This window comes from Hordeum vulgare, chromosome 4H, assembly GCF_904849725.1.
Source record: "Hordeum vulgare subsp. vulgare chromosome 4H, MorexV3_pseudomolecules_assembly, whole genome shotgun sequence".
Classification (NCBI taxonomy): Eukaryota; Viridiplantae; Streptophyta; class Magnoliopsida; order Poales; family Poaceae; genus Hordeum; species Hordeum vulgare.
Genome location: NC_058521.1, coordinates 230,620,137 through 230,647,353, shown reverse-complemented (window position 1 = coordinate 230,647,353; position 27,217 = coordinate 230,620,137). Strand labels below are relative to the sequence as shown.

Genomic DNA, 27,217 nt, shown 5'->3' with positions numbered 1-27,217 from the left:
CCCACCCAGGTCAACTTGAGCAGTGGAGGGGATCTCTTACTGCTAGGGTACCCCATCGGTTTGACATAGTCTATTATCGTTCACGAAGAAACCCTTGCAGAGAATAAGGTTGCACGCCAAATCCCCTTGCCAAGGAGCTGCCCAGATTCCGCCACACTCTGTTGTGAATCGGATTATCATCAAGGAATCATTTCACCATACGTTGGGACTATCTGGAGACCGGTTCATCCAACTCGTGAATACAAGCCATGCACCTCGATCTAGGTCTGCATGCACCATGGAACTCCCTCTTGGTAGTAAGGGACCACCACTCCTTGTGGGCCAGGGGCGCCCACAAGACTTTGTTCAACCTTCGGATTATCCATCATCATGTAGCCGATCCTTCAGAATCAAGTCGTCTCTAAAGCCTCTACTCATCATATCGCTCGACAAGCCTCCTCCAGGATGATCTTCCGTTCAGTGTTATTTTTGCAAGCAATCTGAAGTCACTCAATATACAAAGAAATGAGCTTCGCCCTTCGCCCCGAGGACTCACCATTGCGGGAGATATTTGGCGGGGCGCCTTACCGGGTGCTCGGGCGAATTATCGTCTCCGTAGCATGGGATGAGGGAAATATCTGACTACTCCCACCCACTTCGGCTTAACGAGGTTCATGCAACGTTCACGTCCATCTTGGGCAAACTCACACTTCTCTCACTGGGAGCAACAGTGTTTCATGACCGCCTGCACCTCGAAACATTGGGAACCAAGGGCATGATTACGGTCAAGAGTTCCCTTGGAGCGGTCTCTTGACGCCAAGAAACATACCTTGCTGAAGTTATGAGTGACACCCATAACCTCATGAAAGGGTGCCAGTTGGAGAACGTCCTACCGACTGAACCTAGGGGTAACTCCTCTAGAATTTGACCATCGGATAAGTCTTGCGAAAGAGGACGACATGGTTGTCTGGAAATAAAAGGCTACTCTTCCCCAGCACTGGTCAGGAGATACGGCGATCAATCACTATAGACTCTACGAAAGTTCCAAAAGTCTTGCCTAGGTCAATGATCTGGCTCGGGGCTCGAAGGTGAAAGATCTCAATTCCGTGACTTTGGTCAACAACACTACACAAGTTCCTATTTCATAATAGCGTGTTCACAATAACCTTACTATACGGAAAATATAAAGACCGTATTCACTATTTTCAAACGTGACCCTCCTTTATACTTTGCCTTTCCATCGAAACCTGTCATGGAGCACCCATATATTAGCACGGCGGGAGCAATGGGCTCCCCTAAAGTCACGAACAAATTATGGCAACCGTCATCGCCTCTCCACCCCACGTATGATTTCCCCGGGGACACCAGAATGTCAAGGGGTAGCCGATAAGCCATGGATCGACGAGACCCGTAACTGTCGCCCGAGCAAAACATTCCAGCTCCTCATACGGGCTAACCATGGCGTAGTGCGTTACCTTAGCACTTCTTCCTCGATGAAGGAAAACAAGGCTAAGCATTTCCGACACTTTTCCATCTCTAGGTGATCTTTCTTCGAAAGCGCTCTAGGGTATGCTACCTATAGGTACGGCCCAAAATAAAGAATTAGGAGATCCACTTTCTTGGTCGCAAGAAGAAAGTGCCCACCTGGATAAGCCTCCATGGCGCAATTGGAGGGACTGGATAAGAGGAAGAAAATGCTCGGGATCCTGACCCTTCTTTGCAGATCAAGACTAAAACTTGCAAAGCTCTTGTAGGACACACAAGGGCTTTACCATGCTCGAGGACATAATCATTAGAGACGAAAACAACTTACCCAATAGTAATTTTATTACACAAATTCTTTGAACACCTAAGGATAGTGCTTTTCAGGAGAGTAACTCCGCCTATGTTGTCTCAACATAGCTGGTCCCAAGCCCGGGTAAAGGGGGAGGGTTGTGATAGGCTTGGCGAGCCAACATCAAAACCACTCTTATGTAGATGAAACCCAAAAGATTTACATTAGGGCGTAACCCTCTCAGCAACGCGCCACATCGGAACCCGGGTGTGGTGTCAAATGAGCAAAGGTCGGGTCGTCGCCCCTGGTGGCGCGCCGTATCTTCATCTGGATACGGCGGCAAGCAAGGAAGGATCGGGTCACCGCATCCTTAGTGGCACGCTACATCGCCGCTTGGGGGTAGTGAAAAGTGAGCAAGGGTCTCCGCATTTGACTCGACGAGTGCGAAGGGTAAGGAAGCTAGCCGAGCCCAGGAGGATCCACTTAGGTAGCTGGTGCATAGGGTCCCTGACAGGTAAGCTTCGAGAGCTAGTTGATACAGTGGTGAGAAGAGGTGTTGGTAACCTTTGCGTTCAAGAAACCAAATGGAGGGGACAGAAGGCAAGGAGGTGGAGGGTACCGACACCAAGCTGTGGTACACAGGACGGCTGCAAACTGAAATGGAGTAGGCATCCTGATAAACAAGAGCCTCGAGTATGGACTGGTAGACGTCAAGAGACATGGGGACCGGATTATCCTGGTCAAGCTGGTAGTTGGGACTTAGTTCACAACGTTATCAGCGCATATGCCCCGCAAGTAAGCCACAATGAGAACATCAATAGGGAGTTCTAGGAAGGCCTGGGGGACATGGTTAGGAGTGTACGGTGAGAGCTCTTCATAGGAGGAGATCACAATGGCCACGTGGGCAGATCTAACACTGGTTCCGAAAGGGTGCATGGGTGCTTCGGCTATGGCATCAGGAATCAAGAAGGAGAGGATGTCTTAAGCTTTACTCTAGCCTACTACACGATCGTAGCTAACACCCTCTTTAAGAGGGAATCACATCTAGTGAATTTAGTAGTGGTCAACACTCTAGCCAGATTGATTTCATCCTCTCGAGAAGAGAAGACAGGCATGTGTGCCTAGATTGTAAAGTGATACCTGGAGAGAGTGGTGTCCCTCAGCATAAGCTTGTGGTTGTTGACTTCTGCTTTCGGATTCGTGTCCAGTGGGACAAGCGTGCCAAAGTTCCTAAAACGAAGTGGTGGAAGCTCAAGGGGGAGAGCTCAGGCGTTCAAGGAGAGGGTCATTAAGGAGGGCCCTTGGGAGGAAGGAGGTGATGCAGACAATATGTGAATGAAGATGGCGACTTGCATTCGTAAGGTGGCCTCAAAGGAGTTTGGAGTGTCCAGGAAAAGTAGAAGCGAATCTAAAGATACCTGATGGTGGAACGATGATGTCCACAAGGCCATTAAGGAGAAGAAAGATTGTTACAGACACCTATACCTAGATAGGAGTGTGGCATAGAGAAGTACAAGATGGCAAACAAGGGCCGCAAAGCGAGCTGTGAGTGAAGCAAGGGTCGGGCGCATGGGACCTCTACCAACAGTTAGACATGAAGGAAGACTAAAGGGACATCTATAAGATGGCCAAGATCCGCGAGAGGAAGACGGGGGATATTGACCAAGTCAAATGCAACAAAGACGAAGCAGACCTGCTTCTGGTGAAGGACGAGGAGATTAAGCATAGATGGCGGGAGTACTTTGACAAGTTCAACGGCGAGAATGAGAGTTCTATCATTGAACTGGACGACTCCTTAGATGATATTAGCAAGCGTTTTGTGTGGCGAATCCAGGAGTCTGAGGTCAAGGAGGCTTTAAAAAGGATGAAAGGAGGCAAAGCAATGGGCCCTGATTGCATCCCCATTAAGGTGTGGAGAGGCCTCGGGGACATAGCAATAGTATGGCTAACTAAGCTTTTCAACCTCATTTTTCACGCAAACAAGATGCCAGAAGAATGGAGACGAAATATATTAGTACCAATCGTTAAGAACAAGGGGGATGTTCAGAGTTGTACTAGTTCTCGTGGAGTTAAGTTGATGAGCCATACAATGAAGCTATGGGAGATAGTCATTGAGCACCGCTTAAGAAGAATGACAAGCATGACCAAAAATCAGTTTGGTTTCATGCTGGGGAGGTCGACCATGGAAGCCATTTTCTTGGTACGACAACTTATGGAGAGATACAGAGAGCGAAAGAAGGACATGCATATGGTGTTCGTTGACTTAGAGAAGGCCTATGATAAGATACCGTGGAATGTCATGTGGTGGGCCTTGGAGAAACACAAAGTTCCAGCAACATGCATTACTCTCATCAAGGACATGTACGATAATGTTGTGACAAGTGTTCGAACAAGTGATGGCGACACTGATGACTTCCCAATTAAAATACGACTGCATCAAGGGTCGGCTTTGAGCCCTTTTCTTTTTGTTTTGGTGATGGAGGGATATATACAACGAGATATACCATGGTGTATACTCTTCGCACATGATGTGGTGCTAGTCGATGATAGTCGGAAGGGGGTCAATAGGAAGTTAAGAGCTATGGAGACAAACCTTGGAATCGAAAAGTTTTACACTTAGTAGAACTAAAACAAAGTACATGAGGTACCATTTCAGTACTACTGGGCACGAGGAGAAGGTTAGCCTTGATGGTCAGATGGTGCCTCAGAAGAACAACTTTCGATATTTGGGGTCAATGCTATAGAACGATGGGGATATCGACGAAGATGTGAACCATCGAATCAAAGCCAGATGGATTAAGTGGCGCCAAGCTTCTGGCATTCTTTGTGACAAGAGAGTGGCACAAAAGCTAAAAGGCAAGTTATATAGGACGGCGGTTCGACCCGCAATGTTGTATGGCGCTGAGTGTTGGTCGACTAAAAGGTGACATGTGCAACAGTTAGGTGTGACGGAGATGCGCATGTTGAGATGGATGTGTGGACACACAAGGAAGGACCGAGTCTAGAATGATGATATACGAGAGGAGTTGGGGTAGCACCGACTGAAGAGAAGCTTGTCCAACAACGTCTCAGGATGGTTTGGGCATATTCATCACAACCCTCCAGAAGCTCCAGTGCATAGCTGACGGCTAAAGCATGCTCGTAATGTCAAAAGAGGCCGGGGTAGACTGAACTTCACATGGAAGGAGTCTGTAAAGAGAGATCTGAAGGACTGGAGTATCACCAAATAATTAGCCATGGACAGGGATGCATGGAAGCTTGGTATCCATGTGCCAGAACCATTAGTTTGTCACGAAATCTTATAGGCTTCACCTCTAGTCTACCCCAACTTGTTTGGTACTAAAGGCTTTGTTATTGTTGTTGTTGTTGCTGCTGTTTTTCAAGAGTACAAAAGCCCCCTACTCAAAAGATACATCTGTACCTGAGTATTAATGTCCAACTAGTTCACGAACTTCACCGCTCGGTCTAGCAGCAGACCAATGAAGTAGATATGCGAACGACACCATGCACCCTTTTAGCCTAGCAATCATCATTGCCATGGTCAAAGTGCTACTCTATTTTGAGGTGATGTCTTGCATGAAGATTAATTTTTAAGAATGTGAGGGGTGGGCATATTAACCAAGCACCGAAGTACCGAACCGAAGAAACCGAAGTTGAATAGACCGAAACCAAAACTTCAGTTTTTTTTCGGTCTGCACTTCGAAAAAACCGAAATTAATTTGGGAATTTTGGTTTTCTACTTTGGTTAACCGAAATAACCGATGTGATCGATCAGATGTGCACATGGACAAATGTTTGTGTAAAAGCTCATGTACGCAGCCTCCAGCGGTCCATCCTACTAACCGCTACGCTTCTGGCTTCATACCCGATCAATTTCCCACACGCCTCCTAACCCTAGCTTCCAGTGCGCCGCCTCTCCTTCTCCCCGATCTACACACCAGCGGGCGGCGGTGATGCCCTCCGACCTACTCATATCTTTTCCCTCTGATCTTCCGCCTCCTCTTCGAGTGCATGCCACTAGCATATTTTTTCTCTTTCTATGTTTTTGGATCTTCCTGATAAGCTCGTGAGATGCTGATGAGTTCACGTCCGTGAGATGCTGATGAGTTCACGTCCGTGAGATGCTGATGAGTTCACATGATGGTTCTGCTAGTAGGATCAGATTTTTCTACTCACGGGGTCTACATCTTGTTTGCCCACAAGGTTTATTTGATGATTAAGTTCAGAAGTGTGCCTATTTCTGTTCTCATTCTATGATATATCGGTTAGTTCCGCCTTAACCGAGGACCGACCCGAAATCTCGGTCCACCGAATGCTCGGTTAGTTGTTTTTCACATGACCGATCGGTCATTATTACCGCATAACCGAATTTGTTCAAAAACCGAAGAACCGGACCAAACAGGTCGGTTTAACCGAACACCCAGCCTGAGTTATGGGGGCGTCGATCGTGTAGTAGCAAAGGGTTGCTACTCTAATTTTGAGGTGACGTCTTGTACGAAGATTATTTTTAAGAATGTGAGATTGTTGTTATGGGGCTATCGATCATGGAGTAGAAGGGTTGCTAACCTCCCAAATTGCAAATCTACCAATTTTTCGATCTCATACCACAATTATCCTATTAGCGAGTATGTTTTGTGCCTTAACTAAAATACATGTTATGCAATAAAGTATCTAAGCCCTGGAAAGACAAATTTTCTCGTGTTAGGAGGAAGATTGCTTCTCAATAATGTGTGTCTCCCGCCAGTCCCAACTTACACCATGGGTCGCTTTCTGTTAGCCAACAATGTGCACAAGTTTGTGAGGCTCATTTTTTCCAGGGAAGAGATACACTCGAACGTAAATACCATATATAGTGAAATGGGCATCTATTTGCAAACCTAAAGACCATGGGGGTCTAGGAGAGTTAAACTCCCAACTTATGGACATTGTTCTACCAGCCAATTTTTTATGGCAGATTAGTCAGAACTCTATGGGTCTACAGTTGGATCTCATCAAAGCCAGATACTAGAAGGTCCAACTTCTTCACCTGGACTAGGCGTGGGACCCCTTTCTAGAATGGAATCCAGGCCATCAAGCCAATCTTTGATTTAGGAGCAAAGCATGTTGTATTGGACAGGCAATCGACTAGGTTCTGGTTGAACAATTGGATTGGTAGGGCCCACCCATATCAGATACCACCGGCTCTTCATCATGGCCTCTGATCCAAAGATCTTGGCCAACTCAGAAGTTAGACAGGGGTCACTCAACGTGTTGTTTCGTCACACCTTTGACCAGGTCGAGGCAAACATATGGGAGGTCCTTGGTGCCGAAGTTATTAATGTCCTGCTATTGAACTCATCCAACAAAATCTCTTGTGACCTAGAAGCGACTGGTCGATGGAACCGTTATACGCCAAACCCTCTTCCGACCCTGTTGTTCAACACGCTAAACTTCTTTGGCGGGCGGCCATGCACATGAAGATTAAGGTCTTCATCAGACAGATGATTAGGGGGAGACTACCTCATCTTGCAGTATCTTGAAACACAACAGTCTGAGTGATGGCTCCTATGCCTTGTGTGGTAAAGCGCATGGTTTTCAAGTCGCGACTCATGTGAGTCGCTCTGGGGTAGCGACTCGGAAAAAGTCGAGCATGCAGTTGCGACTAGTCCCGACTCGTGACTCGAGTCGACACTAAGTTGAGTCGACTTTTTTTGCGACTCATCGACTAGTCGCGCGCCTCGAAATCCATGGGTAAGCGAGAAGATACAAATCACATATTATTTTGCCCAATGGACAAATTCATGTGGAACAATGTGAGGGAGGGACTGGAATGATCCTAGAACCCTATCTGTTGCTCTGAGCTCTTGGGGCTTGCCCTGGGTGTTGAAGGTCCACATGGCGTTGCATTGCAGCCATGTGTTGAGCCTTATGGAATATTCGTAATAAATGGCCATTGAAATGATGTTCCCATCCAATCTTGTGTTTAAATGTTCAACTTCTTTCAACTTTGGATGCCTCCAGGGAGAATGAAGGACAAGGAAATTCATTGGATGGGTTACAGAGGCTTATAGATCTTCATGCTACGAACTGAAAAATTATGGGCATTTCAGGAGCTGCTTAGCCTCTAGTCCTTTTGTGCGAGGTGCATGCTTGATTTGCTCTTTGTGCGAGGAGTATGTGTTTTGGTTTGTAAGAATTATATGTTACTTTGCCACTGTTTGAACGCTTTATATAGTATAAGAGCATCTCTAGCAGACCCCGTATAAAGCCGACCCGCGAAAGTCGTTTGCAGTTCGCGAAAAAACGCTTTTGCGGGCCGACATGGGCGGCGGTCGAGCAGATCCCGCAAAACGGATATCCTTTTATACAGGTCCGTTTTGCGGGGTCTGCTCGGCCGCCACCCACGCCGGGCCATAAAATCTGTTATTTCCATTCCAATTTCAAGCATGAAAACGCATTTATTTGTTTCTTTATTTTCTTCAAAGGCATTGGATACATCATAAATCATCAAATCTTTGCTAAAACAGCAAGACCAAACAAGAACAACAATTAGGCATTTTAGAAGATATCCAACTTTCATAACTGCTCCCACTAGTTGGATCAACATCTTCTCCATGCATTCATTGTTGACCTATGGATTTTTCATCTTGCATTTTTCATTCTTCGGCTTTGATTCTAAAGAATTAGGCGTTGCTTCCCCTCTAATTTCTTTTCTAATTGCACATGCAGCTGCATCGTTAGCCTCAATTATACTAAGGAGTGCACGAACATCTATTAAGTTCCTTTCTATTAATAAATCGATGTATTCTTCTTCCCAATACCAAAATGAGCATCCAACTTCCTACACACATGAACACCTCAATAAACTACCGAAATTTAACCAAATAAATGACAAAGCCGAACAGAAAGAAGAGCATACCCCGTCGTTATTGCATTTGAAGAATACTCATCCGAGGTGTTGCCGCGTGCTGGATGTGAGACGCAGCACTGTCTCTAGGTAGTCGTCGCATTGTATGAGCGACATCGGCAAGTCGGCGAGCCGCTGCGCGACCACCAGGCCCGGGGGACGGCCGAAAGAGTCCTTAACGGTGAACCAACGCCAACGATTAGAGGATGAACCAGTACCTGCATGCAGCACTGGCGCTTTGCCGGGGTTGTGCGGGGTGCTCCCCAACCAATCCATGGCTTTGGCACAGCCGCCGGTGGACGGAAAAGCCAAATCCGGTGGCCGCAACAAAACAGCCGCCGATCTGCAGCTTTTCGGTCAGCCGAGGCACGAGGGAGTGGTGAAGGTCAATCTACGGCGTGTGGCAGCCCGCCGGCGTGATCACGATGGCTGGTATGGCCGAAATCGAAGGCGGCGCCCGACAGCGCTGGGTGGGGGAAAAGCACGGGCTGAAATATCGCACCAACCAACCGCTCTAGATATATACAGGACACCGACGGGGCGAGGGGAAGAACCTGTGTTTTCGCGGGTTGGGATGGGCATTTTGCCGCGCCCCGCAAAAAAAATTACGGGTCACTCGTATGCGGGGCCTGGTCGTGCAGCATTTTTCGCATGTATTTTGACAGTTATTTTGCAGGTCGGGGCATTGGCCAAGCGCTCCCTGCGCCTGTTGTTCTTAGAAGAAAGCAAGAAAACAATGGTAGTGCGCATACTAGAACATCGTCGTTACCCATGAACGAAATTGGTGGTGCCATCGAGGGGGTCGACTATCCAGGTAGGGTCATAGGTGAGGTCATCGGTGGAGCCAAGGGCTGCAGACGTCTCCTCGCCGATGAACTTGTGGTCCGGGTAGAGCATCCGGAGGTGGTTGAAGATGAGATCCTCGCAGGCCTTGTCCGTCTCCGTCACCAAATCCACCTGCAGCAGCCACAATCCATAGCACCGTGACGATTAGATTGCAATCCAATCAAGGACAGCGGCGTCAAAAGGAGGTAACATGCGTGGGGAAAAGAAGAGGCGAGAGGAGAGACCTGGCCCTTGTGCTCCACATTCTTGGTTAGGTAAAAGCTCTTGCGGATGATCTGCATGGCGTACAAATCGGTCACAGAATGAGTGAACAGGCAATCGCGAATCCATCAGGAGCAGTGGGCCTGAGAAACAATTGCGGCAGGAGGATGGAGGGACGGATCGAGTTCATTAGGAGGATTACCTCGCCGGCGCTCTTGGCGGCGTCCACCGCTACGGCCAGGAACTGCTCCTCCGCCATGGCTTCCGAATCTCCCGCCTCCAGATGTTAGGGACTAGTAGTGGATGCTCTCGATCTATTGATTAGGCACACGATTCGAGTCACGATTACACGAATTGGGAAAGGGGATGGAAAGATGGGGAAGAACAGGTAGCCGTCGTCGCCGGGCTACGAGGGTGATTGGATCCAATCAACTAAAACTAGTCTCAGAAGGCTAAATTTCACCCTGACTAAATAGAGGCTAAGAGGGTGCTTAGATCCAATGGACTAAAACTAGTCTGACTAAAACTAGTCTTTTTAGGATGCTAAAGTTTCAAGCACCCCTGACTAAAGAGAGGCTAAAATTAGTCTTAAGACTAAAATCTTTTAGTCAGGGTACCCCTACTAAAATGTGCATTAGTCCTCTCTCTCCTCATTTAACTCCTCACACGAGTTCTGGATTGAAAGGTTTGCAGGATAATAAATGCTCATTAACTTGATTTTAGTCTCTTTAATATTTGGATCCAAGCATGGATGAGGCTAGCAAGTTTTAGTCTCACTACTTTTAGTCATGGGACCAAAACGTATTCAAACACCCTCTAAAACTAGTCTTGAGGCTAAAATCTTTTAGTCACGGGTACCCCTACTAAAATGTGCATTAGTCCTCTCTCTCCTCATTTAACTCCTCAGACAAGTTTTGGATTGGAGGGTTTGCAGGATAATAAATGCTCATTAACTTGATTTTAGTCTCTTTAGTATTTGGATCCAAGCATGGGTAAGGCTAACAAGTTTTAGTCTCACTATTTTTAGTCATGGGACTTAAACGTATCCAAGCACCCTCTAGATATCCAGTCCCTCGGTGGCAGGCGCTTATATACCGACGCGCCTTGGGCTTCACGAGGTCCACTCGAGACCGGTCACATGCAAGTTGGGCCGCGGGTTGTGCCTCGGCCTCCCCACGCTTGGCCCGGTAGTGCAAACAGGTGGGTCACGTATGTCAGCCGCGCTCACATGCCCCTTCCCTTGTGCATAGGTTTGCCCCAAGTCTTGGTTGTCGGAAAGCGAGCTTGTAAAACAGTTTTTATCTTTCCATGTATTTTTCACAACAGAGTTGTCGGATCAACGGACCTTGACATGTTCGACCATGGCCCCGGCTGTCTTGCGCTAACGCGATTGAAGGATCTCCACTGATATAGCAAGTGCATCGTCAGGAATTGGCAAGTGCGAAGAAACGGTTGTACGCGGCAGTAGTGCCCTCTTCAACTCAGGGACGTGAAAGATCGAATGGACAACCGAGCAACTACAACTTGTACGTGACATCGTTAACCTTGGCGATGATGGGGAACGGCCCAAAGAACTTGAACGAGAGCTTGTGGTTCACTCGCGGAGCGACGGACGACTGAATGTAGGGTTAAAGTTTGAGGAAAACTTGATCGCCCACCTCGAATTGGCGGGAGGTGTGCTTCTTGTCTGCTTGTGCTTTCATGCACTAACAAGCTCAATCGAGATGCCGCTGTAGGAGCTCTTGGACCATCGGCGTTCCTCCAACCAGCTCTCGAGCGCTCGAACCGAACATGTTGAAGTTGCTGCGAGCCCCCAATGTCGAGGCTCATGCCCGAACATAGCTTTGAAGGGCGACATGCCAATGGCCTAGTGAGGGGATGAGTTGTACCAGAATTGTGCGAGTGGGATCCAGTAGCTCCAGCGTTGCGGATGTAACACCCTGGTTTTCGCTCCCTGATTTTTTTTTCATTTGCGGGATTTGACCCCCGTCTTTTTCTCGGGTTATCAGATTTCTTTCACCCTGGGAATGTGAAGATGGTCATTTATCCTTGCCTTTTTAAAATTCTCCTCAGTTTAGCCATTCCACCCAAGACCTTTTCTCAGGGTTTTGCCGTCAAAACCCTACCTTCCGAATTGCCGGAAGGGAAACCCTGATCTCTCATGTTTCAAAGGAACCCCAATTTCTTTTGCCCTGTTGCCTCCCAAACCTTTTCCCAATGATCATCCTTCATCTTTGAACCCTGGATATGCAAAAATATTGCCAAGTCATTTGCAATATTTTTGATTTAGAATTAATTCTTTTTTCTGCCAGTTAAAGGAATTAAATCTAGGAAAATAGATATCCATCTCCAAAGCTCATGAAAACTTGTAGAGATATTCTTTGTGATCATATTGAGCTCCCATAAAATATTTTCCATCATAGAGTAAGGTAAAATTGCATTTTCCTATTTAATGCCAATATAGCATTTTGGGCACTTTCTAAAGGAACTACCATTTTGGTAGCCAGGAAAAATCTCAAATAATTTGTGGAGCTTCTCCTATCCATATCCTCATCATTTCCATCCAAATACCAAGTTCCCTAGTTCCAATTTTGAGCACAACATCAAATAGAAAATTCTGTCCAGTTGGGAAATTTGCAAAGGAAGTGCTCTATTCCTTGATCTCCTTGAGATGAAACTTATCATGACGGTTTAAATTGTTAAATCACTAGTGAATACCAAAAATCATCTCAATCCCTCTCACCATATTTTCCCAGCTATTTTCCTAAGTTTCTGCCCATTTGGAAGCTGTGTGAAGGAAGTACCCTCTAGGAATTTCCAATTGAGTTGAAACTTCTCCACTATCTTTACTTGATCAAATCATCATCTTTCCCCAGGTTTGAGCCAAATTAATTTAGCCATTTGAGCCCAGCTTGAAATTCTAGTTTCTGGACCATTTTGTGGTTTGTGAAGGAAGTGTATGCAAACGGGGGTCCAGAAGACTTAAAATTTTGCAAGCTTATAGTTCTTCCTATCCTATTTCATTTTGACAAAGATCCAACTCCAATTATCCACTCATTTTCTCAGAAACAACCACAAACACCTTCATACCAGGATCTGTTTTGGCAAGTTCCTTCTTCCCGAGAGCCTTTGAGCTCATTCCAACTTCCATTCTTATCTCCTGGAGCGGTGAGGGTGTTGTTGGACATGATTGGACACGCATGAGGTGTCAAATCGGGTTGTGCACGTGGTGATCACCGGCACAACGCGCCATATGCAAGCTCTGTGCATTTGGGCCCCGGCCCCGTCCACTCCCTCTGCCTTTCGCGTCCCCTCCATCTCCAGTAGCTAGCCCGTGATCGTGCGGTCCTTCCCCCCTCTTTTCCTCGCCATGGACACCTTTGTCGACCACTGGAGCAATGCCGATCCTTCGGGAGCTTCGGACGCCGGCGAGAGATGCCCATAAGCTTCCCCTGAGGCTATTTAAGGAGCAAGCCGAGCCCCCCTCCTCGTTAGCAAGCCCAGAGCTCCCCAAGCCCCTCCCACTCGAGCTCGAGGAGCTCTCTGCCCGCCATTGCCGCATTCGGCTCCGGCTCAAGTTAGAGCACCTCGGCCCCTTCCTCCCTGCCTAGCCCGTGCCTGAGACCCCTCTGGATCTTACGCGATCGTCGACCCCGCTAGGGAAGGCCCTGCCGACGCCGCCCAGTGCAACTCCTCGCCCGCCGCGCACCGGCCCGTGGCGGTGGCGCTGTGGTCCATCTCCGGTGACCCCGCGGCCACCCTCAAGCACGGCGAGGTGCGATGGTTCTCCTACGCCCGTCGACCGTCCTCCCGGAGTAGCGTAGCGACGGCGAGGACCGGCGCCAGATCTTCCTCGTGGCCCTGTCGGGAGGTTGAAGAAGAAGCAGGAGAGAGAGAGGAGTTGGGGCGGGGCCCGCATGTAAGAGAGAGTGAGTGGATAAAGTGGGGCCCGTGCGTCGCCTGAGGAGAGAGAGAGAGGGGACCCGACAGGTGGGCCCCGACCCCACCTGTCGGTGAGAGAAGACCCGGTCCAGCTGTTAAGTGGAAGCGTATTCTGGTAAATACGCTTTCATTTAAGCAGAAGCGCATTTGCAGCAATACGTTTTCTATTTTTCAGCCTGATACGTCTCCAACGTATCTATACTTTTTGATGGTTTCATGTTATTATCTTGTCAAACTTTGGATGTTTTGCATGCCTTTTATATATTTTTTGGGACTAACTTATTAACTCAGTGCCAAGTGCCAGTTCCTATTTTTCCCATGTTTTTGACCCCTTTCAGAGGAGATTTTGAAACGGAGTCCAAACGGAAGAAAATCCCCGAAAAGAATTTTTTTGGAACGGAAGAAGATCGGAGAACTTGGGAGCCAAGGCACGGGATCCCCAGGGTCCCCACAAGCCCCCACCCCGTGGCCAGGGGGTCGCGCCATCCACGCTTGTGGGCCCCCTAGAGGTCCTCTGACCTAGGTATTTCGCCTATATAATCCCATAAATTCTAGAAAAAATCAAGAGATCATCGCAATCACTTTTCCGTCGTCGCAAGCTTCTGTCTCCGCAAGATCCCATCTGGGGCACGTCCTGGTGCCCTGTCGGAGGGGGGATTCGGACACGGAGGGCTTCTCCATCAACACCATGACCTCTCCGATGATGCGTGAGTAGTTCACCATAGACCTACGGGTCCATAGCTAGTAACTAGATGGCTTCTTCTCTCTCTTGGATCTTCAATACAAAGTTCTCCATGATCTTCATGGAGATCTATCCGATGTAATCTTCTTTTGCGGTGTGTTTGTCGAGATCCGATGAATTGTGGATTTATGATTAGATTATCTATGAATCTTATTTGAGTTTCTTATGATCTCTCTTATGCATGATTTCATATCCTTGTAATTCTCTTTGAGTTGTGGGTTTTGTCTGGCCAACTAGATCTATGATTCTTGCAATGGGAGAAGTGCTTGGTTTTGGGTTCATACCATGCGGTGACCTCACCCAGTGACAGAAGGGGTAGCGAGGCACGTATCGTGTTGTTGCCATCAAGGGTAAAAGGATGGGGTTTTCATCATTGGTTTGAGATTATCCCTCTACATCATGTCATCTTGCTTAAAGCGTTACTCTGTTCATCATGAACTCAATACACTAGATGCATGTTGGACAGCGATCGATGTGTGGAGTAATAGTGGTAGATGCAGAAAGTATCGGTCTACTTGTCTCGGACGTGATGCCTATATGCATGATCATTGCCTTAGATATCATCATGACTTTGCGCGGTTCTATCAATTGCTCGACAGTAATTTGTTCACCCACCATGATACTTGCTATTTTGAGAGAAGCCTCTAGTGAACACTATGGCCCCCAGGGTCTACTCCACACCATATTTTCAGCCTTACACTTTTTACTTCGTTGCACTTTCCGCCTTCAGATCTCACTTTGCAAACAATCTTGAATGGATTGACAAGCCCTTTGAAGCGTTGGGTGCAAGCTTGTTTGTGTTTGCGCGGGTACTCTGGACTTGACGAGACCCTCCTCCTGGATCGATACCTTGGTTCTCAAACTGAGGGAAATACTTACTGCTCTTGTGATGCATCACCCTTTCCTCTTCAAGGGAAGAACCAACGCAAGCCCAATCTTTGTCAACGTGTCAACTTCTGGCGCTGTTGTCTGTGGGATAGCAGAAGAATTTCTGGCGCCGTTTCCGGGGAGGAAGATCAAGTCAAGAACTCATCCAAGTAGGTGTCGCAAACTCATCTCTTGCATTTACTTTGTTTGCCAGTTGCCTCTCATTTTCCTCTCCCCCACTTCACCAATTTGCCTTTTTCGTTCGCCTTTTCGTTCGCCCTTTTCTCTCGCTTGCTTTCTGCTCGTCTGTGTGGGATAGTCTATCCTGATGGCTAGATCCAGCACTTCGAATGATACTCCTGAGAGAGAATTTCTCAATTTCAAACAAATTGAGGGAGAAAACTTAAAGGACGCTTGGTATAGGATTTGCAATGCTCACAGTAGATCTACTCATAAGCAACCCACTACCGTCTTGCTTCGCAGTTTTTATGTGGGTATTTCTCCTTGGAATAGGTATATTCTTGACACCATCGTAGGTGGAAATTTCTTGGGTAGCCATACCGTTGATTCTTACGGAGCTGTGATAAATTTGGTAGGCTCACCCCCACTCATGGTTAATGGAACTACCTTAACTCTGGAACATATGATGCGTAGGCTGGACGCTATTGAAAATAAAGTTGCTACGATTGAACTCATTGAGGATTTGGATAAAAAGATCCACAATCAAATCACTCAGTACGGATCCAAGGTGGGAATGGTTTTGAAAAATTTAAAGGAGAAGGAACCCACAGTTAACGAAAAGCTAGGTCATGATTCCGCTAGGATTGGCAAACTAGAGGATGTTATAACCAACTTGGGTTCCGCTTTTGCCGCTGTGCAGAATACTCCAAATTTTGCCCACAATAAAATCACCAAGTCTGTCTTTGTTCCTAAAAGTAGTGGTGAATCATCCGGCAAGAAAGATGAAAACCTCAAGATGATAAGTGATCACGTCAGTTATGGTTTGAGCACCAAAGACGACGATACGTGATTCTATCGCTTCTATGCCTAGCTAAGGGCGTTAAACAATAGCGCTTGTTGGGAGGCAACCCAATGAATTTATCTTTTCCTTTCTGTTTTGTTGCGTCCACACTTTCATAATTATGTTGTGATTGTGTTTTTTGTGTTTCTTTTTGTGTTTGAGCCAAGCAAAGCCTTTATGACTAGTCTTGGTAATGGTTGTTTGATCTTGCTGGAAAAAGACAGAAACTTTTTGCTCACGAGATGATTTTTCATTTTTATTCAGAAAGAGCTTTTGAGTTGGTTCTTTTTGCTGCTGATCGATATGCTTTGCTCCTAGGCCGTCGTACGTTTTCAGATTTTTTTGAGGTACCAGAAGTATACGAAGTATACAGATTGCTACAGACTGGTCTGTTTTTGACTGATTCTGTTTTTGTTGAGTTGGTTGCTTGTTTTGATGAAACTATGATTAGTATCGGGGGGTACTAGCCATGGGAAAGTGAGAATACGGTAGCCCATCATCAATATAGATAGAATTCAAGTTTGCTACAGTACCAAAAGAAGTGGTAGTTTGTTTTCTTGTACTAATGCTATCACAAGTTTCTGTTTAAGTTTTGTGTTGTGAAGTTTTCAAGTTTTGGGTGATGTTCTCATGGACAAAGAGATAAGGAGTGGAAAGAGCTCAAGCTTGGGGATGCCCAAGGCATCCCAAGCCAGATTCAAGGACACCAAAAAGCCTAAGCTTGGGGATGCCCCGGAAGGCATCCCCTCTTTCGTCTTCAATCCATCGGTAACATTACTTGGAGCTATATTTTTATTCACCACATGATATGTGTTTTTCTTGGAGCGTCTTCTATCTTAGGAGTATTTTATTTTTGTTGTGTCACAATCATCCTTGCTGCACACCTTTTTGAGAGAGAGAGAGACATGCACTCATCGTGATTTTGCTAGAATGCTCATAGTGCTTCACTTATATCTTTTGAGCTAGATACTTTTGCTATTGTGCTTCACTTATATCTTTTGAGCTAGATACTTTTGCTCTTGTGCTTCACTTATATATTTAGAGCACGGCGGTGCGTGACTTGGTAGTTGGTTTATGCTATGAAAGTAGTCCCAAATATGCTAGGTACCCAAAGAGGATGGAAAAACCTCCATCTTCATGTGCATTAAGTAGTAAGATAAGTTTCAATTCCTCTCAATTAGTTTTGAGATGTGGATTCGGTAATATTGAGAGTTATGTTAGTAGGGTGTTGTGAATCTAGAAATACTTGTGTTGAAGTTAGTGATTCCCGTAGCATGCACGTATGGTGAACCGCTATGTCAGGAAGTCGGAGCATAATTGATCTATTGATTGTCATCCTTTGTGTTGAGGTCGGGATCGCGCGATGGTTTACACCTACCAACCCTTCCCCTTGGAGTATGCGTTTAGCACTTTGTTTCGATTACTAATAAAAACTTTCGCAATAAGTATGTGAGTTCTTCATGACTAATGTGAGCCCATGGTATAGATGCACTTTCACCTTCCACCATTTCTAGCCTCTCTAGTGCCGCGCAATTCTCGCCGGTGCACAAACCCACCAAATTCCTTCCTCAAAACATCCACCATAGCTACCTACTATGGCATTTTCACAGCCATTCCGAGATATATTGCCATGCAACTCCCACCGTTCCGTCTCATGACTTGTGCCGTCACTCTCATAGTGCCATTGCATGATCGTAAGATAGCTAGCGAGATGTTTCAACGTCATACGCCATGCTAGATCGTTGCACATCCCGGTACACTGCCGGAGGCATTTCCTATGGAGTCATCATCATTGTGATCTTCGAGCTGTGAGTAAACAAAAGTGTGATGATCATCATTATTGGAGCATTGTCCCATGTGAGAAAAAAAGAGGCCAAAGAGCCCAAAAACAAAAAAAAGAGAAAAGAAAAGAAAAGAAAAAAAAGAGGTCTAAGAGCCCAAATGAAAAAAAAGAGAAGGGACAATGCTACTATCTTTTCCACACTTGTGCTTCATGTTAGCACCATGTCCTTCATGGTTGAGAGAGCTTCTTGCTTTGTCACTACCATATGCTAGTGGGAATCTTCATTATATAACTTGGCTTGTATATTCCAATGATGGGCTTCCTCAAAATTGCCCTAGGTCTTCGTGAGCAAGCAAGTTGGATGCACACCCACTAGTTCTCCTCTTGAGCTTTCACATACTTATAGCTCTAATGCATCTCTTGTATGGAATCCCTACTCATTCACATTGATATCTATTAATGGGCATCTCCATAGCCTATTGATACGCCGAGTCAATGTGACCATCTCCTCCTTTTTGTCTCACAACCACCACCACACTCTATTCCACCTATAGTGTTATATCCATGGCTCGCGCTCATGTATTGCGTGATAGTTATAAAAGGTTTGAGAAAGTAAGAGTGCGAAAACAATTACTTGGCCAATTCCGGGGTTGTGCATGATTTACATTAGTTGTGTGAGGATGATGGAGCATAGCCAGACTATATGATTTTGTAGGGATAACTTTCTTTGGCCTTGTTATTTTGAAAGTTCATGATTACTTTGCTAGTTTGCTTGAAGTATTACTGTTTTCATGTCAATAGCAAACTATTGTTTTGAATCTTACGGATCTGAACATTCATGTCACGTGAAAGAAGTTGCAAAGGAGAACTATGCTAGGTAGCATTCCACATCAAAAATTCATTCTTTATCACTTCCCTACTCGAGGACGAGCAGGAGTTAAGCTTGGGGATGCTTGATACGTCTCCAACGTATCTATAATTTTTTATGGTTTCATGCTATTATCTTGTCAAACTTTCGATGTTTTGCATGTCTTTTATATATTTTTTGGGACTAACTTATTAACTGAGTGCCAAGTGCCAGTTCCTGTTTTTTCCATGTTTTTGACCCCTTCCAGAGGAGATTTTGAAATGGAGTCCAAATGGAAGAAAATCCCCGAAAATATTTTTTTTGGAACGGAAGAAGATCGGAGAACTTGGGATCCAAGGCAGGGGAGCCCAGGGGCCCCATAAGCCCCCACCCCGCGGCCAGGGGGGCCACGCCATCCAGGCTTGTGGGCCCTCTGGAGGTCCCCTGACCTAGGTCTTTCGCCTATATAATCCCATAAATTATAGAAAAAATTAGGAGATCATCGCAATCACTTTTCCGCCGCCGCAAGCTTCTGTCTCCGCAAGATCCCATCTGGGGCACATCCTGGTGCCCTGCCGGAAGGGGGATTCAGACACGGAGGGCTTCTCCATCAACACCATGACCTCTCCGATGATGCATGAGTAGTTCACCATAGACCTACGGGTCCATAGCTAGTAACTAGATGGCTTCTTTTCTCTCTTGGATCTTCAATACAAAGTTCTCCATGATCTTCATGGAGATCTATCCGATGTAATCTTCTTTTGCGGTGTGTTTGTCGAGATCCGATGAATTGTGGATTTATGATTAGATTATCTATGAATCTTATTTGAGTTTCTTATGATCTCTCTTATGCATGATTTCATACCCTTGTAATCCTCTTCGAGTTGTGGGTTTTGTCTGGCCAACTAGATATATGATTCTTGCAATGGGAGAAGTGCTTGGTTTTGGGTTCATACCGTGCGGTGACCTCACCCAGTGACAAAAGGGGTAGCGAGGCACGTATCGTGTTGTTGCCATCAAGGGTAAAAAGATGGGGTTTTCATCATTGGTTTGAGATTATCCCTCTACATCATGTCATCTTGCTTAAAGCGTTACTCTGTTCGTCATGAACTCAATACACTAGATGCATGCTGGATAGCGGTCGATGTGTGGAGTAATAGTAGTAGATGCAGAAAGTATCGGTCTACTTGTCTCAGACGTGATGCCTATATGCATGATCATTGCCTTAGATATCGTCATGACTTTGCGCGGTTCTATCAATTGCTCGACAGTAATTTGTTCACCCACCGTGATACTTGCTATTTTGAGAGAAGCCTCTAGTGAACACTATGGCCCCCAGGGTCTGCTCCACACCATATTTTCAGCCTTACACTTTTTACTTCGTTGCACTTTCCGCCTTCAGATCTCACTTTGCAAACAATCTTGAAGGGATTGACAAGCCCTTTGAAGCGTTGGGTGCAAGCTTGTTTGTGTTTGCGCGGGTACTCTGGACTTGACGAGACCCTCCTTCTGGATCGATACCTTGGTTCTCAAACTAAGGGAAATACTTACTGTTCCTGTGCTACATCACCCTTTCCTCTTCAAGGGAAGAACCAACGCAAGCCCAGCCTCTGTCAACGTGTCAACTTCTGGCGCTGTTGTCTCTCGGATAGCACAGTTGAGGGACCTGTTGGAGAGGATATTTTTGCAGATTGGTCCCTGATCTTCTTTCGTCCGTATCTTTTTAACCGTGACTCTGACCGAGGTGAAACCAATGCTCACGTCTTCGTCTCGTAGAGCCCGTCATGTTGGTAGCATTTTCACAAGGTGGTTATACTATGAAAATGACCCTTCTATCCTTGTTTCCGATCAGCCCCCTTCGAGAGAGAGCGGTATCTGGCGATCCTTTTTGCGGACTCTCCGGACCTCTTCCGGGAGTATGCTTCGACCCCAGGCAAGCCGACCACCTGACATATGCCCTAAAGCTTGCTCTGTGTTGTTCCTGCATGTTCAATTAATATGCTTACGATTGTATGTATAGTAACGTGTGGTACGTGACTCTGACGAACCCTTGCTCACATTTTCTTCAATGACGGCACCACGCCCGAGTCTGAGATGCTTTCGACCGTCCGGGGTGGATGCCGACTTTATAACTCTCTCGTCGATAGCTAGCTCGTGTTCTGAGCTTCTTTTCGGCCGTCGCAGGCAGCTGTTGAATTTCTTTCCGTGGTGGTGACCCTATGCTCTAAGCTGTTCTTCGACCGTCTTAGGGAATTGCTACATTCTTTTTACCAACACCGCCTCATGATGTGTGGTGCTTTCCAGCCGTCTTGAGCCGGGGTTGAGTTATTCCAGTAACGTCCCGGATCTGTGTTGTAAAGACCATTCTGGTGGCTACTGATTTATTTACCGGTTTTATGTGAGGGTTCCGAGGGTCTAATTTACAGTTAGAGCTTGTAAAGTAATAACATGTCATTTACATACTGTCTTATTAATGACTCATAATATAGGGATAGGTTGAGGTATTTCTACGTTGTTATTTCATGCAGAATCATCATTATGTTAAGTCATTGCTGACAACAACCATGCTTGATAAATATGTTGTTTAAACCAAACCTAATGGGTTGATCTCGAGTCACCTGTCCGGGCTTATCCGTGCAACCACATTTGCCGATATGGGACGACAGTGACTTGGGCTGATCGCGTGACCTTTCACCGGTACTCCCAAAGAGGGAGGATTATGCACGCATGCTACCCTGATCAGGTGGGCGGTCATAATACTGTGAGCCCAGTTGAGTTGAGTTGGGCCCGTCCGTAGGTGGGACAGTTCAGTTTGGCCACGACAGTGGCAGGTGTCATGAGGACAGAGGGCCACCAAGGGCAAGACTCCGGGGAGAGTGGTTGTCAGGGGTACGATGAAAGAGTCACGGGTCAGGCAAGTTTCGTTGGAGTAATGTTGGTCCACCCGAATGGGATCACGTGGTTAGTGCTCCATAGTGTGGGTAAAGTGTGCAACCTCTGCAGAGTGTCAAATCTATTCGAATAGCCGAGTGCATTGTATTGGACAGCCCGACCAGACCTCAGTAGGTGATCAACCGTAAGAGCGATGATAATGATGGAAGAACTCGTCTTGTGCAGACATTGGAAGATGTCTCGTATATGACATGTTAGCCATGAGATGGCTATGAGATGAGTGGTCGATGACCACATGAGTTGGATTGGATCAGATTCAGACTGGATCATGAGAACAGTCGGAGTACAAATCATTTACCTAATATGCTTTACCTTATCGCATTTACTTTAGAAGTTATCTTGCTAGATAACCCTGTTATACCTTGATAATTAACCTTGCTAGATATGTATGCTATGTCATGATGATTAATATTGCTCTAATAACAAATGCATGCTTGAATGCCATAGATTGCTTTGCTCAGTGTATATGCTAGTTTTGGTTTGCTTGCGAGTACATTCAAAAGTACTCAGTGGCTTTTAACGTGGCCAGGTTCACATAAGGATCCGTCGTACGCGAGGAGACATAGTGGTCGCGGGCTAGGAGCGTAAACGAGGTAGATCCGTGTGGATTGGAGCCGCATCAAGACCATGCTGCCTTAGATAGAGCTTTTCCGCTGCCATCACCCTTGTGGCTCATCTTGTAAAACTCTTATATTCAATAATAGAAATGCCTATGTTCCTGATACCTGTTGTAAACATGCATGCCAGAGTGATTTCCTGGGCTGGTATGCGCGGCGACCGTTTGGCTACATTGGTAATCAGGCGGAGCGCCACAGCGGGCACGCATGTGTGGAACATCGCGGGTAGGTCTTCATGCACTGGTTCGCGTGCTTCATCTGACTGTTTGTCTCTCGGTGATTTGCTGTGCTGAGACGCAGTTCAGAACCCGCATACTTGAAGAGCTCTTGCTAGAATCAACTCGTAAAAACCGGATCTTGTAGATTTGGTTCATGTAGAGGAGAGCCACCTTGGAAGTCGTGTATGGGTGTGCGAGAGGAAGAAAGTGAGCAAACCGTGTCCGTTTGTCAAAAATCACGAGTAGAGAGTTGTGCTTGTCGGACTGCGACTAGCCATTAATGAAATCCATTGTGATCAGCTCCCATGGATCCTTGGCAATCGGAAGTGGCAACAATGGGCCTTGATGAGTTGTGCGGTCACTCTTGGCTTCCTGACAGAGTGTGCAACAACGGACATATTGTTGCACATGGGTCTTCATCTTGGGCCACGAAAAGAGCCGGCAAATCTTCTTGTATGTGACTGGGATGCCCGAGTGCCCTCCCATCGGGCTGTCATGAAATGTCGCGATGATGCGTTGTTGGAGTTCAGTTGACCCACCTAACCAGATACGGTCCATGAAACGAAGCAATCCCTGATTGATGGTGAATCCTCTTTTGGATCCGATCGGATTGCTAACTGCTCGAGGAGGCATTGAGCTTGGGGGTTGCTATTGTAACTCGCGAGGATATCCTCCATCCAAGTCGGTCGGCAGGAACTGACAGTCATGAGCACATCAGCAGGCATAGATCAGGACAAAGCATTTGCCATTGCATTCTCCACTCCTTTTTTGTACTTGATGACGTACTGGAGACTGAGGAGCTTGGTGAAAGCTTTTTGTTGCCATGGTGTCGTCAGCCTTTGGCTTTCGAGGTGAACCAAGCTCTGCTGGTTCGTGTGTATGATGAACTTGCCATGGTGCAGATATGGTCGCCACTCATCCATGGCCATGGTTACAGCCAGGTATTCCTTCGCAAAAGTTGGCAGGCCCTGGTACCGCGGTGACAAGGCTTTTCCCATGAAAGAAATTGCGTGGCTGCCATGTTGCAGTACTGCTCCAATCCCTAGGTTGCTGGCATCCGTTTCGATGTGAAACGGTTTGGAGAAGTCTAGGAGCGATTGTACACGAGCTGAATGAGTTGTTGTTTCAGCAACTGGAAAGTTGTTTCCGTAGCTTCGGTCCAAACGAAAGGAACGCCCTTCTTGAGCAGATTGAACAACGGTCGTGCAATGACTACAAAGTTACGGACAAAGTGGCGATAGTAGCCAGCGAGCCCTAGAAAATTGCGCACCAGCTTGACCAATGTTGGTGTTGCCCAAGCAGCCACGACCTGAATTTTGCTGGGCTCTATTGATACCCCATGTGCGCTGATGAAATGACCGAGTTAAGAGATCTGTTGTTGCCCAAAGGAGCATCTGCTGAGATTCACCTTCCATTGGTCGCGATAGAGTAGCTCCAACACTTGCCGCAAATGATTTGTGTGGTCCTCTAGAGTTTGGCTGAAAACGAGAATGTCGTCGACGAAGACGAGCACACAGACACACGACAATGGGTCGAGAGTGCTGTTCATAGCTCCCAAAAAGGTAGGTGTGGCACCTGCGAGGCCGAACGAAATGACCTTGAACTCGAAGTGGCCACAATAGGTCTAGAATGTTGTCTTGTACTCTTCCCCTTCGGCCAAGGAAATCTGGTGGTAGCTGGCCTTGAGATCAAGCTTGGAGAACCAACAAGCACCGTGAAGCTCATCGAACAGTTTTTCAATGACTGGCACTGGGTACTTGGCGATGCATGTGAGTGCATTCAGATGGCGATAATCGATGCACATTCGCCATGTTCCATCTTTCTTCTTGACCAGAATGACTGGGGAAGAGAATGGGCTGGTACCACGTTGGATGATGCCGGAACAGAGGAGTTCTTCCACTTGGTGTTCAATTGCATCCTTGTGCTCGGGTTTGCGCGTGTAGGGTCTAATGGTGAAAGGTTGTGCCCCCAGGATCAACGGTGTCTTGTGGTCGCATGCACGACATCAAGGTAACTCTTTTGGCTCTCCAAACACATCCTGGAATTCTGCGATGACCCCATGTATGCAGTTGGGTGTGTGGGAGTCATCAGTGTCACTGAATTCCACTTGAGATAACTTCACAATGTGTGTCACCGCATTCTGACTGCAGAGAGCTTGGAGTTGCAGGTTGTTGATGACGAGTCAGTCCATGGAAGATGCTTCATGGCTGCACAAACAGATCTGACCCTGCTCAGTAGGTAGCTCGATGCGCTTGGCCTTCTAGTAAATTGTCGTCGGGTTGTTATCTTCGAGCCAGTCCATACCCAAAATCATGTCGTAGATGCCCAGTGCCAACACCTTCATGTTTGTGGAGAACTCTTGCCCTTGCGAGTACCATATGCACTTGCAGACCACTAAAGAACAAAGGAGCTTGCCGCCCCCAGCCACACGCACCGCATATGTCTTGGGCAGCGGTTACACACCGTGGAGGGAGCTCGCAAGCTTGTTGTTTATGAAGGAGGTCGAACTCCCAGAATCCACGAGCATGAGAACTTCCTTCCCTTGGATCCATGCACACGGTTGGAATGCCTTGGCGGAGACCCCTCCTGAGATGGTTGAGCGTGAAATAGCCATGACGACATCTTCTGCTGCTTCCTCGGGTAGGTCGTTGAGGTCCTCCATGCCGAAGAGCTCGAGCAGCTCCTTGATGACATGCAGCTGCACTCATGTGGGGCTCACATGGTCGTGGCTCCAATACTCGCCACACTTGAAGTAGAGACCGCGGGCTCGCCGATAGTCCCGCCTTCTTCAGCTTGGTGGAGTTCGCTCGCGCCGCGTCCATCCCGCGGCTGTCGACCGCTAGCATCGGTGTTGATGTAGCATGGCTCGGCGGAGGTGGGAGTGGCAGGGCCGCGCCCACCCTTAGGGTGCGTCTGGTGGATGCGGCGCATGCGCTCGGTGCACACCCTGTTGTGCATCGTCTGCGATCTCCTCCGATAGCAACACGAGCGCGCAGGTCATGTCTAGGTCAGGTGGTCGCTGCACCAGCACCACCGCCCTAATGTCCGGCCGTAGTCCCTCCACAAAAGGGGTGAATTGAATCAGAGTAAGAACTCACATGATTGATAATCTGTTCAAATTGTTCAATGAAAGCGACTACAACAGTCGACTGCCGAACTGTGTAAAATTGGCGTATCAACAACTCGTGCGTGTCACGACCGAAGCGCGTGCATAGCAACACGGAGAAAGTATCCCAGTCATAATCAGCTAATTTCTTCTATATTGATTGCAACCAAATGGAAGCAGATCCAGAGAAATTTAGAGCAGCCATCGGCACCTAAAAAGAGGAATGGATGTCAAACATATGGAAGTATTCCTCGCACATCGTTTTCCACAAATTTGAGTTCTCCCCCGCGAATTGTGGAAATGAGACCGAGGGATGCGCTTTCCCCAACCCTATTAGGAGATGGTTTGCATGGGAGAATGGGGAGAGAGTTGCGAAGGGAGACGAGTTTTTGGACTGACAGTTGTGTTGGGGAACGTCGCATGGGAAACAAAAAATTTCCTACGCACACGAAGACCTATCATGGTGATGTTCATCTACGAGAGGGGATGAGTGATCTACGTACCCTTGTAGATCGTACAGCAGAAGCGTCAGTGAACGCGGTTGATGTAGTGGAACGTCCTCACGTCCCTCGATCCGCCCCGCGAACAATCCCGCGATCAGTCCCACGATCTAGTACCGAACGGACGGCACCTCCGCGTTCAGCACACGTACAGCTCGACGATGATCTCGGCCTTCTTGATCCAGCAAGAGAGACGGAGAGGTAGAAGAGTTCTCCGGCAGCGTGACGGCGCTCCGGAGGTTGGTGATGACCTTGTCTCAGCAGGGCTCCGCCCGAGCTCCGCAGAAACGCGATCTAGAGGAAAAACCGTGGAGGTATGTGGTCGGGCTGCCGTGGAAAAAAACGTCTCAAATCAGCCCCAATACCTCCGTATATATAGGTGGGAGGGAGGGGACCTTGCCTTGGGGCTCAAGGAGCCCCAAGGGGGTCGGACGAGTCCAAGGGGGGGAAGGCTCCCCCCCCAAACCGAGTTGGACTTGGTTTGGTGGGTGGGAGTCCTTCCCTTCCTTCCCACCTCCCTTTTTTTTTCTTTCTCTTTGATTTTCCTTTGTATGGCGCATAGGGCCCTTTTGGGCTGTCCCACCAGCCCACTAAGGGCTGGTGCGCCACCCTAATGGCCTATGGGCTTCCCCGGGGTGGGTTGCCCCCCCGGTGAACTCCCGGAACCCATTCGTCATTCCCGATACATTCCCGGTAACTCCGAAAACCTTCCGGTAATCAAATGAGGTCATCCTATATATCAATCTTCGTTTCCGGACTATTCCGGAAACCCTCGTGACATCCGTGATCTCATACGGGACTCCGAACAACATTCGGTAACCAACCATATAACTCAAATACGCATAAAACAACGTCGAACCTTAAGTGTGGAGACCCTGCGGGTTCGAAAACTATGTAGACATGACCTGAGAGACTCCTCGGTCAATATACAATAGC

The 27,217-nt window shown here is 47.2% G+C and overlaps 1 protein-coding gene across 3 annotated transcripts in view; it reads right to left on the bottom strand.

Moving 5' to 3' along the window:
* Window positions 1-10,132, bottom strand: part of LOC123448435 (inositol monophosphatase 3) — a 29,793-nt gene extending 19,661 nt beyond the window's left edge. For all 3 annotated transcript variants that reach the window (XM_045125310.1, XM_045125312.1, XM_045125313.1), the window contains exons 1-3: window positions 9,889-10,132; window positions 9,710-9,760; window positions 9,409-9,596 (exon numbers count right to left, since the gene is read on the bottom strand). In XM_045125310.1, the coding sequence (XP_044981245.1) occupies window positions 9,409-9,596; window positions 9,710-9,760; window positions 9,889-9,945 (296 nt within the window). In that variant the 5' untranslated portion in view covers window positions 9,946-10,132. The remainder of the gene's footprint in view (window positions 1-9,408; window positions 9,597-9,709; window positions 9,761-9,888) is intronic.
* Between the last annotated feature and the right edge of the window lie 17,085 nt (window positions 10,133-27,217).